We start from the raw sequence: 19,455 nt of genomic DNA on the forward strand, positions 1-19,455 counted from the left end.
ATACAAACAACTCAAACCGAAGTGATAAGTTAATGAATATAAAATAATGAATGAATGAATATAAAGATTCATATTATAGTCAATGCCACACGTTTCATGACACGTGGATGTGCAGGGTGACTAGTGCTGTGTAAGCCTGCTCATATAGAGCTTCATTACAAGTATAAGGCTGCCACAGACAATTGCACAGAGATTTGAACTGGATTCGCTGATGGGTTTTGTACATAAGCAGGGACTGTGCCACATGCTGTTTAGCAGACTGGGCTGCAGTTATAGGGTTTGCCTGAGTGACTTAGAAATGTAAGCAGTCTATTGCTTTGGCATTTCAGTTTTGCATTGTGTGATGTGATAACCATCTTATTATTTTTATTTTTATTGCTTTCCCGTCTGTCTCTCTCTCAAACTCGCTGACCCTCACTCTTTCAGCTGGCTCGCAGCGAGGATGAGGAGCAGAGGCGGCTGAAGGCCCTGCTGCGTTGGAGGAGGCTGAAGGATGAGTTGGTGAACTCAGAAGAGGAGCTGCTGGTCCTCAGGTTTGACCAGTCACCTTTCACACACCCTCACTATCTGCCTCTCTTTCAGACCATGTAGCCTCATTAGTGATAATGATGTGCAACTGCCACTTACACAGACATTCACACACACACACACACACTGCTTCTTAACAGTAGCTGATGCCCAGGTTGTATTTTTACTGCAGTTAATATGACCAGTTTCCAGTGGTATTATACACACTGGATCTTAGGGTAACTTACAGGTTTTAATGCCTTTTATGGGTCTTTCAGGCACAGTCTACCCTCCTGAACGTGGTTGGTGTGTTATTGATACATATCACAAGTGGAGGGCTCAATACATTCACAATGAAGGGCCAACCAATATAGATTACTTGGCCAATCATGCCAATCATCCTGGCTTTTGCACAGTGCTGTATGTGTCTTTTCTGGTTGATGGGCTATGGTAAAAAAAAATGCATCTTGGGATTTGACACCACCTGAAGTTTACGGTTTTCTAGACTTCCACCCTCAAGTCAAATCAAGGGTTCATGTTTTTTCTTGCCCACTCCCCTGCAGTCTCGGTTCTCTCCTACCTGCTTTCTTCTGTCTTCTCTACCTTCACTGGCTTAAAATAGCATTTTGGCTCTAGTATAACCTCCTGAACTCCTACGTTCATTACAATTTAAGGACTGCCCAACATACAGTACCAGATTTCATATACACAGGAGATTTCAAGTAGGCCTAAGTTGTAGGACTGTGGCAATGTGTATGTCTGGAGGTGGAGATACTACTCAATCCATGCAGCTACAGTATGTTAATGTAGTGCTTCTTTTGTTGTTCCTCCAGACTCGGCACTATGTAACTTTGGTGGGCAGGAAAACACATGCAGGATCTTTGTGACGTTGAGAGTCATATTCGTGTGAAATCAGATAGTATTACATTACATAGTCTTAGACAGTGGTGGTTTAAAGCATATAGGAAAAGACCAGGAACAAGAAATACTCATTTTTGCATAATGCTGCTTAAAGCGCTAGTGTTAGTGTTTGTGTGTTCACTGCCATAAATGGATTAAATGTAGAGGTTGAATTCCTTTCTACTGCTGTGCAGTGGTGGTTAAAAAGAGTGTTTAAAATTCACCAAAATTTCAGTTCATTTTCTTCACAATTTAGTCATTTACAATTCCCGTCAGCAAGATGGGACTCCCCTAACACACAGTGCTTAGAACTACTGTGAACACCACATTGCGATTCCTGCATTTCCATTGCTTCCCATGTCATCCCGGTTTTTGCCCAGTACTGTGCGAATCTTGCCTGCCTGTTGAGAAGCTCTGTGCTATAGGATTGTGGTCCAAAATGCAGCTTGGGATATGATGCAGCCTGAAGTTTACAGTTTTGTAGACTTCCACCCTCAAGTAAAAAAAAAAAAAGCTCTCAGTTTTTTCTTGCCCACTCTTCCCTCAGTCTCAGTTCACCACTGCCTTAAAAATCGCTCTTTCTGCTATATTTACTACCTTAATTTCATTAAAAAGGATTTAACAAGCAAATCATTTCCAATGTATCATTGCTTGAGGAAGAGGTGAAGTGGCGTGTGATCAAATATCCTCCATTTAAGAGCACAGTGCCTCTTGGCCTGGTTGCTGGGGTTCTGCAGAGGTTGTGGGTGGGAGTACATTACTCCTGGCTTAGCTTAAGAGAGAGAGAAAATAACTGTGTGTGTGTATGTGTGTATGTGTATGTATGTGTGTGTGTGTGTGTGTGTGTGTGTGTGTGTGTGTATGAGAGAGCAGGCCTACAGAGCTGTTTCGGAATTTCATTGCCACATTACCAGCAGGTTTCGCAGATCCACCTGACAGCCCATATCTGGGGCCCCTCCACTCACCCCTCCTACAGTAATGCTCAGTAATTCTCATGGGTCAAATGCTCAGACTCCTGATTCTTGAGTTGCTAAGTCTAGTGTAAGGTAGAAAGAAGGATCATATAGCAAGTTACATTCATGATAGTGTAGTACTATTCAAAAGGTTGGCCATGCCTAATTAGATGTATTTTTGGAATATTAATGAGCCAGGTTTGTAAAGTGCAATGGCAGATTTACTGTAATATTAAGAGGAAATGACACAATAGTATGGAAACATATTTGTAAACAAGGATTATCGGGAGGATTTCATGGTTTGCTTGGAAAGTGCTGCTATTGGGCTTTTCCCCCTTTTGTGTGAAGCATTAGTGATTTGGTACAGCACACCATCACGTAAAACAATTATCTGATCAATCGACCTGAATGATCTGGCAGTAAATGGAAGTTACATTTAATACCAAGTTGATATTATTTGTTTTGTATTTGACTTTTTTTTGTTACTCATTAGTTGCTGTATTTTACTAAACAGTACTTCTGCTTCTTTTCTTAAAATGCGTTGCTCTGATTCTGAGATTTCCTGGCCTTTTGGCACCCACACAGGAGCTGAGCATTGGTCACGGAATAATATATTGATAGAAGAAAGCATTGTGTAAAAAGATTGTTTTCCAAGTCATTTTGGAGAATTTCATACATCATACATTTTGGACACAATGTGAAAAACCAACTGCCAGAGTTAAATTATGTCCAAAAGTATGGCAGAAATGGAGGTACAAGGTTTTTGCAGTTTTTTTAACAGGTCAGTTTTGACTGGCATCGACTAGCTTTATGATTAGGATTAGGGTGGCACTGCTACTTTTGAGTTATAGTATATATTTAATCTGGCCTGTTGAGTCTGAATCTATAGTCTTATGTTTATAAACTTGTTATAGACAAGACATATAGACAAATATAAATGTTAAGCAATATAAATGTGAAGCAATGATCATAAAGAGTCATTATATAACTGTAACTTTTATGTCCTTCTGAATGCATTTGAGCCAGTCAGGAGTGTTGTGAGGTAGGTTGGGTCTAAATACCTTGGGTAGTCTCAGCTTCAGATGCTCAGCCTGCATGTAGACATACCATCTGATGTTTAGTGTTAAGCTGACCACAACTATTTGCATTTTGGCAGTTGCATTGCATGTGTATACGCACTGTCACACAGCATACAGGATTTGGATAGGAGTGTTGCTTTTCCAAGTTAAATTTTAGTCAGCAACTCTCCACAGTGCACTGGACATTGTGATGAAAAATGAGCCTTTTAGAGCAAGATGCATCCATGAGTTTGTTTTTGTTTTTTTTGTTTTTTACACAAATGCATCCACCTACAGGCCTCTCCAACAGCAGACAGTGCTTGGTTGTTTTGAGCATTAGTCAAATGACTCATTTTTATAGTAGGTGATTCTCTGCCACATTTAAAAAAACGAATGAATGAAATGAGCAGCAATTTATTTAGACCAGTTTAAGGAAATCCTATGACTGTGTTCACAGTATATCGCCTTCACTACTCCGCTACGTTGCTCCTGTGCTCAAGCCGGCAAACCACCCATCAGAAAGAAATTCAACTTAAAGTTGTAACTTTCATTTCTTAAATGATAAGAAATGAAAATTGCCTGTCATTGTTAGCCAGTTCAGTACATATGAACTTATGCTGCTCTGCACTACGTAGGCAAACAACGGTGAACAAAAGTGAATGGCCGAGATGTGCGCAAGAAACAGTTTGCCTCTAAAGAGTGAATGCGGCTTTAGTTGACTTTGCTTTTCTTATTATAATCGTTGGTCTGTATTGGTGAACATTTACAGCGATTCTCGATTTATTTATTTATTTTTTTGAACTGCCAGTGTTACTTTTGTTGGATTAAATGAATGCCTTGATTCATAAATCGCCCACAGACACACTCAGCAGACTCCTTCTGAAGTTGTTTAATGCTTTTGTGGTCTAACCACAACAGCCGTAATTCCTTCATGCGTGACCGTTTTCCAACCTCTCTTTACCCCTTAGAATGAATCAGGCTGTGTTGTTACTGTGCCTTTAAAGGAATCATTTGGTAAAAGATCACTTACTCCAGGTGGAGTGGATTAACCAAGTTGCTTGGTATCTGAAGTGTGCTTTTGTATTTATTTATTTATTTATTTATTTATTTTTTAAAGAATGGAAGAGGTTAGGCTAACGTCGCTAACAAACACTGGACTGTCACCAATCCTATCTGCATGAAAGCACGCTGTCGACCCCCTCACACCGCATCCTTGTCTTCGTTAGTTTCTCGTTTTTCTAACTTCACGTTTACCTTTACCATTGTTGGATTACACGCATACCTCGATTCATCAAAGCACCCACTGAAACACTATTGCTTTTTTAATTCTTATTTATATTGTGTATATAGTGTAAATTATTTATCTAAATTTTGTAACTGAGTGTCTTGCTATCCCTTTCTACTGTCACACTGTGAATTTCCCCACTGCGGGACTAATAAAGGACTATCTTATCTTATCTTATCTTATCTAACAGTGATCTGTCAAGATGCTGACTCTGCGATATCAGGATTGCCAGTGGCAGTATCGCAGCACAATGTATTGTGCAGCCCTGTTGACGGTTGACGAATATGACTCAACGTGTTCCTCTCCGAATAGCTTGTGACAGCTTGCATGTGTAGTCTGTTATTAGTGCTGAAAATTGTGTTATGAAATGTGTGGGAAAGACATTTATTAAAATAATTAAATGTCATCAGTGATGTTACACTGTTGCCATAGATCAAATGAGCAGCTCGTAGTTGTAGCTCATGCTTGTGTATATGAAATCTGAAGGCATGCCGCTCTGAGATTGCCCTTGACAATTTTACAAGCAAAATGCAGCCGGTGTTTTCTGAGGCACTGTCACGGCATGCTTATGCCAGATTTAGCACTGTTGAGGGAAGAGGGGGGAGCAGGCTTTAAAAACACTCACATACACTCAGCGTGTGATAGGGCTGGTTTTTGTGAAATGAAACGAGCATAAATTACTTTTCATGTAATTAAACCCTCTGGAGTCTATAAGGGCTTTTTCTCATTTGTGGCATATCTTCTTAAATTCACCTACACAGGCACTTGCACATATGTTTTTATATCAGAGTGTTCAGAACCATCTCAACTCTCACTATAATGAGAACCAATGTGATCTAGTGCACTGTGCGAAGCGATGCTAATCCCCAAACCTGAAAAATTCAAGTCCTACTTAAGAAATCTTTCATATTTCTTGTGAAAACGTACCTTTACTCATGTGGACAAATTGTTTTTGACCTTGAAGTGGGTTTAGCAGAGTCTTAGCTTCAGAGAAGTAGTGGAATGTATGAATACAATAGTTAATAAATGTTATAAATATGTTATAAAGTGACTCCAGGGGCTTAAAGGGGTTATATTCAGCATTGTTTTTAGATTTTGTTCTCTTGGTTTCCTGTTGAAGTTACTTAATGCTTTGTGGGTTTATTTATCACACGACTGTTTTCCAATCTCTCTTTATCCATTACAATTACATAGGCTGTTTGTTGTTGTGCCTTTAAATGAACTGTTTGGGGGAAAGATCTCCCAGATGCCTTCAATCAGCCAAGACGTGTTTTGCTGTCAGCTGTTTGCTTCTTTTAGAGATGGTAGGCTAATGTTGCTAACGAGCACTGGACTTGTGGTTTAAAACATGGTATGACTTGCGGCCCATGGATACGTTTTGGCCATTCGCTTTGCGTTTCAGCATTTAAAACATTTAAAATTAGATATGCGTAAAATAACTGATTAGTAACATGGAAAACGGGAAACTAGCTGTAGCTTTTAATCGGTTGGTCATTTTTTATTTGGCAGAAGGCACCCCCGAAATGAATTCTCTCTTTGAAACTGCAGTGGTGGCTCAGCAATTAGCGCTCCGGGCTATTAATGGCAGTTTGTGTGTGGGTGTGTGGCGCAACAGATAACACCACTACCTGCCACTGAGTTACAGACCAGGGTTCGATTCCCGGTCTGGGTGACTGTAGCTGCGCTACACCAATAAGAGTCCTTGGGCAAAACACCTCTGTAATACGAGTAACCTTGTAAGTCGCTCTGGATAAGAGCGTCAACTAAATGCCATAAATGTAAATTTAAATGTTGTGGGTTCGATACCCGGGCTCTGCAAGCTGCCACTGTTGGGCCCTTGAGCAAGGCCCTTCACCCTCTCTGCTCTGCACTGCGCTGAAGTTGGCTGCCCACCTCTCTGAGTGTGTGTGTGCTCACTAGTGTGTGTTCACCACCACCGATGTGTAAAATGAGGAGGACACATTTCGCTGTACATACAAATACATGCACCTTTACCTTTTTTCATTTTTGTAGTTGATGCGTTTTGTGAGGGGAAAACGATTAACAATAATATACAATAAATGATGAACCTCGTTTACCTCATCACAATATAAAGTATCATGCCGCACATTGTGGTCCAGTTTGTAAATGGATTAGTACTACAAGACAGGATGGTACGCAGACGATAATATAGTTCCAGTTTAATCCTAAATGCTTAAATAAAGCCTGTCCATGTTTTTTTCACAAAATTATTTTAGAAACTTGTGCTTCGGTGGATTGTTGAAGCCAAAAAGTTAAGATTTGAGCTCGAGATTTAGAGTCGAGATTGGTAAAGTCCTATGTTGGTTAGCAACATTAGCCTAGCACGCTTCAGAAGTGGACTAAAGAAGCACACACCTGGAATCAAAGTCTTGGTTGATTAGCTGCATCTGAAGTAAGTGATTTTAATGTGACCTGTTGTAATTGGCTACGCTGTATTGTGCCTTGTTCAGTCTGAGCTAAAGTACTCCTTATACCTTCAGCAGAAATGGGTGGGGCAGAACTGCTATAGGCTGAAAAGGTGGATACAGCATGTAAATGAGTTTTCATGGCATCACAAAAACAATAACTTAACAGTACTCAATATTCAGGTTCTACTTAAAATGATTTTAACTGCAAAAACAGAACTTTATAAGCCCTAAAATGGAACCCTATGGAACACCACAGAATCTGGGAATCTGGTTTTTGCTTCAGGGTTAATATCTAAATCCTTAACCTAGAGTTTAAGGGGTTAATGGATGACAACTTTCCATATATTGAATAAAACACAGTGTGTAAAAGCTGTATATGATGTGAGAGATGTTTAAGCAGTGTTTTGTACGTGAGGCTTTTCAAAGCATTTTGAAAACACTGAAGGAACGTTGGGAAGAGTGTGCTAGACTGAAAGAGATTCTCATCGATTTGCTAACGCACCCTCTGCTCACTGGTGCTCAGAAGCATTGGCCAATTCATCCATTCATGTGGAAGTGGAAGCTGCATATTGTGTGTTTGATGAAAGCCTGTCACGCCTTCCACTCGCCAGCAGCTTTCTTTTTTCTCTTTCTGTCCATCTGCATTTGAACATTTCACATACTATATTCTGTATATTACAGTGTGATTTTACATAAGACTCATATACTTGATTGTTTAATGTATATTATAAAATGTATAAATGCCCAGTTAATTCAACAACTTGCAACTGCATTGTTTGAGCCATACACACTTCCCAACCTAAACTTGGAATTGATTACATTAGTAGTGAGTTTTTGATTAAATGTATGAATAAAAACGTCAATTAACTTCTATGTTTTTTTTAAAAAGGGGAATGAGTCTCTCGTTGTTTTCATTAAGGAGTTTAGTTGGGAAGTCGAATCATTTAACAAGTTTGTAGACATGGAGCATTTTCCCACTTGAATTGGTTTGTTCACACAGGGGGAAAAATCAAGCACATCAAAATGTGTCACAACAAACCACATGAGAATGTTCTCTCAGCTTATTGGTCAGACATGTCTGGGGCAGGAGCAAGAAAGTAAATACAGGACGAGGGGCTTTCTGTTCTGCACTAGTGCATATTTCTGTGCAATTTAACATGGAACAACAGCAGAGCTGGCATTTGTTCATAGCTGTAGGAAATGATCTTGGGCAGTATACCAGGTTTGCTTTGGGCAATGGGAGCAGTTTAGCTCAAACTTGCAGAGTACACCTGATAGCAGGGTCAGATCGAGGTCAGATCACATTCTCATCACAAACAAACCACTCCAGAGTTTGGGACTCTGTTTGGGACTGGGCCGAGACCCCCTCCTATCCCACCAAGGGTGAAAACGAAACCAGGATCCGATTTAACCGGACTAAAATGAGCAGGTGTAGAAATGGCCTAACCCTAATATACAACTAACCCTGACGTGTGGAGGCTGTACTTTAGCCTGGCTAGATCTCAGGTCTAAAAAGGTACAGTGGGATATGTTAGGATGGTGTCAGTCTCAGGCACTCGGTCCATATGTAAACAGAGGGTTCAATATCTGTTGTGCATCTGTGTTGTAACACTGTGTTGCAGCTAACCCCACCGTGTGGAGGCTGTACTAGCCAGCTGGCTAGCTTTCTCTGGGAGTGGTAAACACTGTGCTATATTTCAGCCACCAAGGAGATATTATAGGAACAAATTCAGGGGCTAAATGTACTACTCCGTAATCAAAACAACACTTATGGTGGGGAATAAAAACAGCATTATCGTAAATCTTGAGAAAGATCTGTCCAAATGCAGACAAACTGCACAAATGGCATTTCACAGCGAAGCTTGTTTAACTTGGACCTGTTTAATCACATTAACAATCTGTGTTGCCTTTCACCCCGCGTTAGCCCCCTCTCCCCTACTCTATAAAGATAGTATTCTACTGTGGAGGGCAAAGTGGTTTTGTAGTTGTGGCGGAGTGACCATTATTATTTATGTAAGTTTAAGTGTAGCTTAAATCACTTGATCTATGCAGTTCTAAAAAGTGTAGCAGTCTTCCAGCCCCTGCCCTGCCGCTCTGTTGATGAATGCGTCTTTTCCTTCCTAAGCACATCATAAATTACAGTGTTTTTTAGCACTGAATTGTTGTTCTGACACCACCTTGACAATTTCTTACCTAAAGTCTCTGCATGGCGACTCATTATTGTTGTTTCAGTCCCACCGTTTTAGCATTGTCAGCAGTTTTGAGGTTTTTAGAGTTTATTTTTTTTGCTGTTTTTGGTCACGCTGTTTTCAATTTTGCTGCCTTTTGTTATTAACTGTGATCTGGCAGTTAGAAAGGCTCAAATCCACATGGAGTTGCAGCAGTGCATTTCTGAGCTGAATGACAACTCTGTTTGCTGTAATTGACAAATGTCGTACTGGCATAGGTCTTCTTACTGTGGAGTGTTTTGAAGGGCTGTCTGGAGACCCCGAGTGACCTTCCGGCCTTTAAAACAAGGGCATATTGTCCAATGCACCAATCAGCCCAGCCAGTTTGTTACAAATCGTTCTCCTCTAATGGAAAAGACGCGCGGGTACAGTTGCGGGTAGGCAGTAGGATTTTCTGAGTATTTAATAGGGATGAATGTAAAACTGTGCATTATCATGCTGGAAGTAGCCACTAGAAAATGGGTACCTGTGTGGTAACTGTGACCATGAAGGGATGCACATGGTCAGCAACAATACTTAAATAAGCTATGGCATTCATGCAATGCTGTATTGGTGTTAATGGGCCAAATCTGTTCCAAGAAGACAATAAACAACCTCTGTTTACAGAAGGCAGGTAAGCTGCTGTTGTCGAATTCTGACCTGACCGTCTGTGCACCTCTGCAAAAATCAAGATTGATCAGACCAGTCTACGTTTTTCCTGTCTTCACCTGTCTGATTTTGATGAGCTTGTGCTGCTTTTCTGCATTTTGATTGATGCCCAGGTGTTGCTTTATATGGCTTTCCATCACAACATATAGCACAGAAACTGTGCTTACCCACTCACTCGCACTCTCTCTGGGTCTGTTGACATTTTCTGTCTGCAGATCTGTCTGGTGCTCATTGAATGTTATTTTTTTGTTACACCCAAAATCAGTAAGATTACAGATTAGTTAATTCATTGCATTTTCTAGTAATGTTAGCTGAAGTGAAAAGCGATAATTAGCATGTGTTTATTTATTGAGTCGTGTCACCTGGACTACTGTGGATTTGTGGTCCTGGTTTGAGTTTAATAGAGTGCAGTAATAGTAAGATACCTGTAAGAATTAAGTGTGGCATCACTTTCACTATTGCAATCGGACTGAAATTAGGGATGTCCCAGTCAAATGATTTTGCCGTTTATCCGATCCAAGTCTCTTAATGCTGAGTATTAGCCAATACTGGTCTGATCTTTGCTTGTATAAATAATACAGTCACACAGTTTACATAAGCTGCGCTGCTGATTTATACAGAAGTAAAATAACTTTCATTTTTAGTAGCAGTGTTTAACGTGAGACATTCTGGGCTGATGTATTTAGATTTAGTAGTGACATTTCTTAAAATGACTGTTTTATAGTGTGTTTAACATCTTGTAATCCAGTCTGACTCTCCTCCCTGACCAATCAGCTCCCAGCTTCTTTACAACACTGCAGTCAAATCACTTAGTCTGCATGTGTGTGTGTGTAATGGCACACATGCTGGATTCATATCTGTTGTTTGTCAGCTACTAGCTAGGTGCTAGGATTTGGGTTTCTATAGCGTGTGTGTATTAGCATGTGTATTAGCATTAGCACTAGCCTCCACCCGGTTCTGAATGCTCTCTTTAGTGCTGGTTTAAAAACAAAGAAAGGCGTGTGGTTCTCCCGCTGGTAAAACAGAGCATTTCCACCGTAGATTTATGAAGTTTCAGATATTATGGTCTGTTTTTATTTTTTTAACTCTCTGAAATGGATTAGGATTTAAATATTTTAATGGATCAATACCCAATCTATTAAAATATGCCTGGATTGGCCCGGATACATCCCTAGCATACGATATTTGCCGTCTGTTTCTCCTAAAAAATTGTTGTAAAACACGCTAACGTTTCTAAATGTGTGCATTCGTTTCAGTTTGGGATCAGTCGTAAGTTAATTAGGCACATCTGGGTTTCTGCTATGAGCATCTCAGGACAAAAAACAACAACAACCTGTTTATACAACTGCTGCCAGCCCCAGGAAAAAGTTAGGAAAACTGAACTCTTGACGGAATATTTTCCTCTGACTTTGGCGGTGTGCTGCCATCACTGCTGAGGGTGCAGAATTTTCCCTCTCTGCTCCACTGAATAATATGAAATAACAGGCTGTCCTTTGTTCATCCACAGTCAGTATGTAAACACAGCAGTAGATAACCTGTACACAGGTGTTGCTACTTCTTACTATGCAGTTAGACGTCAGTTCACCTTATTTTATTCGTGTAGTTTTGCCTCCTCTTTCTTAATTATTCCATTTGTTTTTCTACATGCTGAATAAATTCTGAAAAAAAAAATTGTTAAATGTGGTACTACTTTTTTTTTACTGGACGTCTTAAAATATTACGTATGACACAAATTTTGTTCGAAATTCAGGATTTGAGTGGGGTTTTAAGTGGATGTTTCTTAGGTTTCTGCAGGAATTTTCTTGTATGCTGAATTTTTGGCAGGGAAGGAAGAGATGCAGTCTCTTTTTTTCCTCACGCACTCCCTCACTGGGTGGGCAGGACAGATAGGAGCACCCTTATAAAAGGAGCTCTCCTTATCAGAGTCACCCAGAGAGCGAGCGTGAGTAAGCACAGTTTCAGTGCTATATTTTGTGATGGAAAGCCATATAAAGCATCAACTGGGCATCAACCAAAATGCAGGAAAGCAACTCGTGGGCTGACAGCATTCGTTCTGACTCATCCTGAGTCGGCCATAAAAAGCTGGTGGAGTGTTTTAGCATGGTCTGTTTCCTTCACCTGAGTGGATCTGTACATGTCTGGATCGAAGGTCGTCTTGGCTGTCATGGAGCTTAGTGACCTGGGCAAGAATAGCTCCCACATTCTTGGTGTGGTCCCAAGTGTTCTGAACATGTTACAGGGACCAGCTATCAAAAACAAATCCCTGAGGCATTGAGCATCAGCTTTTATATTTGACCTTTATATGTTTATGGCCTTATTGATAATGGATCTTCTGATGCCAGTGGAAAAACATAATTTTTTTGAGATGTATGGAATCCAACAATTAGACAATGATCACCAACATGGTTCCATAGCAACAAATGACTTTGTCCAAAGCTAAAAAATGAAAAATTCCTGATTGGCCAAGTCGGTCACCTGATGTGAATCCTTTTAAGCATGCCTTTCACATGCTGATAAAAAAATGTAATGGGACTAGCTGCCAAAACAAGCAGGAGCTGGGGATGGCCGCAGGAGAAGCTTGGCAGAGCGTCACCAGAGATGATACTCAACACCTGGTGATGTCTGAGTCACAGACTTCAAGCAGCTTTTGCAGGCAGCAGATCTAGTGGTGCTTGAAACTTGTGAACCCTTTAGAATGTTCTGTATTTCTGCATACGTTTGACCTACAGCTTCATCAGATTTTCACACAAGTCCTTACTGTAGACAAGGAGAACATGATCAAACAAATAAGACACAAAAATAGACAGATCATCAGTGGGATGGCACTCAGGTGTAAATGGGCATCCTGTTTTATTTAAAGAGTGAGGATCTGTCAAAATCTCCTCAATTCATGTTTGTGAAAGTGCATCATGGCACAAACAAAGGAGACCATTATTACTCTCCCCAGCAGGGGTTGGCCAACAAAGATCACGCCAAGGGGAAGGTGTACAGTGGTCCGCAAGGTCACAAACGAACTTAGGGTAACTTCTAAGCAGCTAAAAGCCTTTCTCACATTGGCCATTGGTCAGGACGATCTGTCCGTAAGCTCAATCTCAAGAAAACGTGGGTCATGCCACAAGACAATGACCCTAAGCACACAAGTCGTTCTGCCAAAGAATGTTTAAAGAAGAATAAATGTAATGTTTTGGAACGGACAAGTCAAAGTCCTGACCTTAATCCAATAGAAATGTCATGGGAGAACCTGAAGCAAGCAGTTCATGGAAGGAAACCCACCAACATAACAGAGTTGAAAGTGTTTGGTATGGAGGAATGAGCGAAAATCCCCCCAAGCCAATATGTAGGACTAATCAACAGTTAACAGAAACATTTAGTTGCAGTTATTGCTGCATAAGGAGGTGGACCTTCACATGAACTGTTGCTTTCTGGTGTGATATTAAAAGCACAGATCTGTAATATTGGATAGTTTTTCTCAATAAATAAGTGACTTATATTTTTAACTAATGACTAATATGTTTGATTGGATTCTCCTCGTCTGATGTTTTAAGTCAAATTTTATGCCGAAATAAGACAATTCTAGAGACAAAATAGACAATTCTAAAGGATTCACAAACTTGCAAGCACCACTGTATGCAGTAAAGCAGAAAATATGATTCATTTACTGTAAATTCCCTTGCAAAGCCTTGCAGCAGAGGAGGGTGGGGGTTGGGTAGTTTGGATAAAAAGGTCTGTAATTTACACATGGCAAAACTAAGATGGAAAAAATGTCTCAAATATTAGATATTTGATCATATTTATCAATAATAATAATTATTGATTAATAATTAGTCCAGTTGTTGGAGTTCAATTTTACAGTCGTGGAATACAAACACAATTATACCACAATAGTATGGAGGGCACTGTATATGTATATGCAGAAAAGTGTGGTAAGAAACAAAAAACTTATATTCTGATCTTTATTCTGATATTTATCTGATTGGAACCAAATATGAATTATGTTATGTTTACATTTTTGTTTAAATTTCTATAAAAACAAAAAAGTCAGTTGTTTACATTGTTGTCTAATTGTGACCTGAATCTGACCTCAGTTTAAACAGATCACAATTGTGCAAAAACAATGACACTCCAGCTGCAACAACCACCCAACACACATAGCTGTCCAGTGTCGATTAATGGACTCTCCTGAGAGATCTGAAACATTCCTTATGGAGAAGAAACAGCAGAACCTAAAGCCCACTCAGTGCAGGTTACAGGAAAGTGTATCTGTGTTTTCAACTGTTAGACGGTTAGACAGACAACAAAAACCATGCTTTATTTCGTTTACCTGCTGTAAACGCTGTAGAGAGAGATAGACACTGGATAAAGAGACTCAATTAGCATGAAGAAGCTCCTTTGACTCCCTTCTTCTATCTTTTTTAGAACATCCTTGAAGGAACCCTAATATTGAAGAGCTTTTTGTTAGCCTTTTCCTGTGATAGGGAGTAATTCTTCCTTGTTTACACTACTTACACTTTCTCGCTCACCCTGCTAAATAAAAAAATTCAAAGCGTAACCAGATTGAGTTGGCTTGACTTAAACGATGCGTAAATTCCGATCCGGCTTAGGTATTTGTGCCTTATGGACTGGTGCAGCAGCAGCCAGTGTTTGCTGATCCCAACCTCCACATTTGATGGATCGGGCCACGTGTTTTTTTTTCCTTACAGTTGCCCCCCCTGATGATGTAGAGCTCCTTAGGAGGTCCGGATGGTCTCAGAGGCGTTAAATATAAACCCTCATGCATAGACTTGTCATGATCAATACCACAATGTCAGAAAGACAAAAGCAGCAGTGTGTAGCCTACTCATATCCCCCCTCCCCACACACACACGCACTCAGGCCTTTTAATGCCGCATCTGCCTTTCGTCCATGAGAAAAGAAAATGATTTGCAGCGGAGTAGCATGGTCAGGGCACGCGGCGCCTGCATATCGATCCAACAAGGCCGGCATTGCAGGAGCCCTTTATAGGTGAGCCCAGTTAATCTCCTGATGCGGATCGATACTTTTTAAAGCGGGGTAATCATCACACATGCAGCCATGGCCACCACTCCAGCCGCTGTTTGTTTGCCGGTGTCTGGCCATGCTCTCAGGAAGTAAACACTCTATCAGTCATTAGCTCCGAGGTTACACTCGGCCACAAAAAAAGGAAACCAAAAAACAACATGCTATAGATCACCTTGAGCCCGAGAGCCGGATTGGCCGCTTCCTAGGTTCGCTTGCACTGCTATTGTGCTAATGCTACTGATTCTAGTGCTGAATATGGACCAGACAGGATACACAGGGATTTCAGTGCATGTGTTGTTATATACAGTACTGCGTAAGAGTTAGACTGCCAGAAAAGTGTGTTTTTGTGTGTGTAAATGCTGTGGAACATTAGAATACATACGTAATATGTAAACATAGGCACTGTAGTCAGAGAGTGTGTTTTTTTAGTTCAGTTATGGATGCATTGGTTTGTAGAACACAGTCAGAAGAACCCAGGCTTAGTTGCTGGCTGTGGATACTGTATGTTTTTGTTCAGTTCCACCAGAAGCTGTAACAATCCCACAATGCACAGCAAAAAGTGATGTACACTAGCAGACATGTAGCAGAAAACCCACAATTTATCACGCTATTTGGATTGAAGATTCCCATGCAGCTTCTCTGAAGAGGGCCGACGTTCAGCTGAAGCACAGCTGTGAGCTCGCACACATAAAGGTAAAGGTGCACGTATCTGTCACTGTACTATGTACCCACGTGTGGTAGTGAACTAGGGGCAGCAAGCACACACACACACACACTCAGAGTGTTGGGCAGCCAACTCCAGCACCCGGGGAGCAGAGAGGGTGAAGGTCCTTGCTCAAGGGCCCAACAGTGGCCGCTTGCCGAGCCCGGGTATCGAACCCACAACCCTGTCATCAATAGCCCGGAGCTCTATCCGCTGAGCACCCACTGCCCCATGACAAGCTGGGTAACCACCTGGTTGAATTCTGTTTCCTATAACAGTGCTCTATATAGTGCTCTGGATCTTTGCATGTTAGGGATACTGAATAATGCACAGTGTCAGACACAGCTTAGCTGTTGGTAGTTGTAAATACTCGCATTTCTCAAGGAGAACCTGACAAGTGGTTAATATGGTTAACCACAATGTGTTGTTTATTTATAAGTATTGTGTGTTGTTTATTTGTTGTATTTTTTCACGTTTTTTCACTGTTTTAGCAAAACAAATAAGCCATTACCTCTCATATAAACAGCTTTACAGAACATTTTCACACTTCATTTACTTTCAGTGAAGCGAAACAATTTTGGTTTGCGTCCCATTCAGTTCTAGACAGGCAGTGGCCGGGCGTAGAGGACTGTGGGAGTGGCAGTGGAGGTAAAGAAGAAAGGAGAGCAATGAAAACCTAAGCCTTTATAACTCAACACAAATGAGGATTCAGTTTTGCCAGGCAGCAGCCATTCGGATTGCTTTTCGCCATGTGTCATGTCCATATTCAAACTACCAGCTAATGTTTAGATGGAAAAGTTTGCCAGAGATTATTTGTTATGTATGTTTTGCATTTCCTCCAAAATCAAGACAAGAAGACAAGACAACCATATTCACCATTTGTGTTGGACACAGACAGTGACTGTGATTACACACATGCCAGCAGAGGCATCTGATATCCACGATATACTCATAAAAGCACATGACAAATGTATCACAATACAATAAAATATTGTCATATTGCCCAGCTCTAAATGCATGATATTTGATGCATAAACCTTGTGTCTCCCTCAAATGGCAGCTTCACAAGAGAATGAGAAACCTTCAGAAGGTAATTTTGTCTTAGTCCATTAAGCAGGAGTCCATAACACAAGTATATGTCACAAATGGCAACACTGGTTGCTTCAGTGAGGATTTACAGACACATTCAAAATATAGATATTTTTTCAGAATACTTATATACTGTAAATAGTGCCTGTGTATGAATTCATATATGTGCAACACCTTAAAGCCTGTTTGGAAAGCATTCCAGGAGGCACCTTGTGAAGCTGCTTGAGAGAATGTGTGGAAGTGGTATCAAAGCAAAATGTGGTTCACTTTTGAAGAATAGAAATTCTGCCATAGCTTAGATTTGCTTAAGACTCTCTTAACCATATGAGTTATTTCAGTTCTGAGAACTATTATTCTAGAGTGTAGATTCCATACAAAAAAACACACCATAAGACTGTGAGAGCAAGTGTGTCGATTTCCACTTTTGGTAATGTGTTTGCAGTGATTTCAGTGTCGATAACATTTGTTTCTACAGTTCCTCTATGTACCAGGCTCTGTCAGTACAGTAAGTGGTGAGAGCAGAGCTGGCCCTGCTATCATTTTGCAAATGCATGCATATCAGAGGCATTTAGTGGGCTGTTAAGTGGGTTTTAATGCCTACTGCTGTCAGGGTAACCCCACTCAGACCCATGAGCAATGCAGCAGTTTTCCTCCACAGCCGTCAGTCTGCTAAGTGCACTGTATGCGTGTGTTTCTCAGGCCCAATAAGGACACCACAGGAGAAGTCAGTGAGTCTGGAGCCTCCACAGTGAAGCATGCGCTTAACCCTGGGAAACCATTCATGCAAGTACACTACTTAAAGGTACGTGCGCGAAAGCTAACCTTCATAGCCTATACGCCTTTGAGCAGTGCTATAGAAGAACAATTTTTGGTTTCATAAAGACTCTTTTTGGGAGAGATGTGAGCGTGAAGAACCTTTACATTGACTTTTTCTTTTAAAAACCTTTAAAGCTTCTTTACACATACATGACTCAAAGAACCATTTGTAGCATCTTTATTCTGATATTTATCTGATTGAAACCAAATATGAATTATGTTATGTTTACATTTTTGAGAGTAAAGCCCTATTTGGACAGGATTAGTTTTACATGGGAAGGTTGGAGTAATGTCATTTTAACTACAGGACGTCTCTAAGAATTTTATGACCGATTCGTACGGGGTTAGAAATCTCACGATAATTGACTAAAATGGGAGTGGCTGCTGTTCTGTGACCACTGATAAAGGATTAGAGGATAATAACCGATCTCATAACCCCCTTATAGTAACAGCGAATGAACGCTACAGAGAAGCATCATACCTCCTAAGGAGATCTCAGGCTCCTCGTCCTCTAAATTTGAGTATTGAATGGTGTTCAACATACAGGTTTGCCGTGCCATGCATGACAAATGCCTCCTCAATGGCCCCCAATACTTGAGAAAAGCCACAAAAGGCTCCTTTTTCACAGGATATGACAGAATATTTACCCACACGTCAATTCACAGGATTAATAGAACCTGAGGTGATTTTTATGCCTTGTTTTACAAAAGGTCAAAGGGGCCGGAATCTCTACCGACGTGAGAGCGCACAGTTCGTAAAAATGACTGTTCAGGAATAAAATCACTGAAAAACACTGGTAATAACTACATCTCGCCACCTTCCCATGTAAAACTAATCCTGTTTGAATAGGGCTTAAGAAAGGAAAAGCTTTATCGTGGTCATTAATCTTCTTGTAATTGAACCTAGCCGAGCCATTCTAATATCATCTTAGTCTTTTAAATTTGCTCTAGATAATGTTTGGGAAAGCTAGCATATTTTTGACTAAAGCTCTCATATTTCTGAACTACCTCCAAGGGTTACTTTTTCCTGAAGTTCCTGGCTTCTAAGGTGGGCGAGGACGAGTTCCTGAGTTTCTTCAGAGTTTTTGTGAGACGGTTCCATGGCCAGCTCATTTTGTCTCAGGTACTGTACTGGAATATAAGAAAAATAAGACTGTTACTTTTCAGTTAATCCATAACAAATACCTGTTCATGTTTAACATAAAGCAGATTGATTCAGGCTTTTGCTTCCAAATTTAGGGCATTTAGCAGAAGCTCTTCCAGAGCGACTTACAAAATGACTTTACTGTTTACTCAAGAATAACCTCAGCTAGTTTGAATAGGCTAGAATTCAAAGATACCTCTAAGCCCAGACACTACTAAACACTAGTCAATATGGAGACCATAATACTCGACACTTCGGCTAAGTACTCTCAGAAGAGGAGGGTCTTCAGTCTGCATTTGAAGACAGCGCGCGACTCTGCCGTTCGGACACCCAGGGGAAGTTTGTTCCACTACCATGGAACGAACCACCTCCCGTTGCCAGGACAGAAAAAAGCCTGGACGCTTGTCTTCTGTGGGTCTTAAAGGATGGCGGGTCAAGCCGAGCCGTACTTGAAGCTGGAAGGGCTCTTGGTGCAGATCGGCTTTTGACCGTTATCATCAAGTACGGAGGGGCTGGTCCGTTCTTTGCTTTGTAGGCCAGCGTCAGGGTTTTGAATCTGATGCAGGAAGCAGCTACAGGAAGCCAGTAAAGAGAACGCAGCAGAGGAGTCACATGGCTGAATTTAGAAACGTTAAAGATGACCCATGCCGCTGCATTCT

The 19,455-nt window shown here is 40.7% G+C and overlaps 1 protein-coding gene across 1 annotated transcript in view; it reads left to right on the forward strand.

Annotated features, from left to right (window-relative positions):
• aopep (aminopeptidase O (putative)) overlaps positions 1-19,455 on the forward strand; it is a 105,433-nt gene that overhangs the window by 31,892 nt on the left and 54,086 nt on the right. Inside the window, exons 7-9 of the mRNA XM_072681851.1 lie at positions 427-533; positions 17,537-17,639; positions 18,668-18,775. Coding sequence (XP_072537952.1) covers positions 427-533; positions 17,537-17,639; positions 18,668-18,775 — 318 coding nt within the window. The remainder of the gene's footprint in view (positions 1-426; positions 534-17,536; positions 17,640-18,667; positions 18,776-19,455) is intronic.

Source organism: Salminus brasiliensis, chromosome 6, assembly GCF_030463535.1.
Source record: "Salminus brasiliensis chromosome 6, fSalBra1.hap2, whole genome shotgun sequence".
Classification (NCBI taxonomy): domain Eukaryota; kingdom Metazoa; phylum Chordata; class Actinopteri; order Characiformes; family Bryconidae; genus Salminus; species Salminus brasiliensis.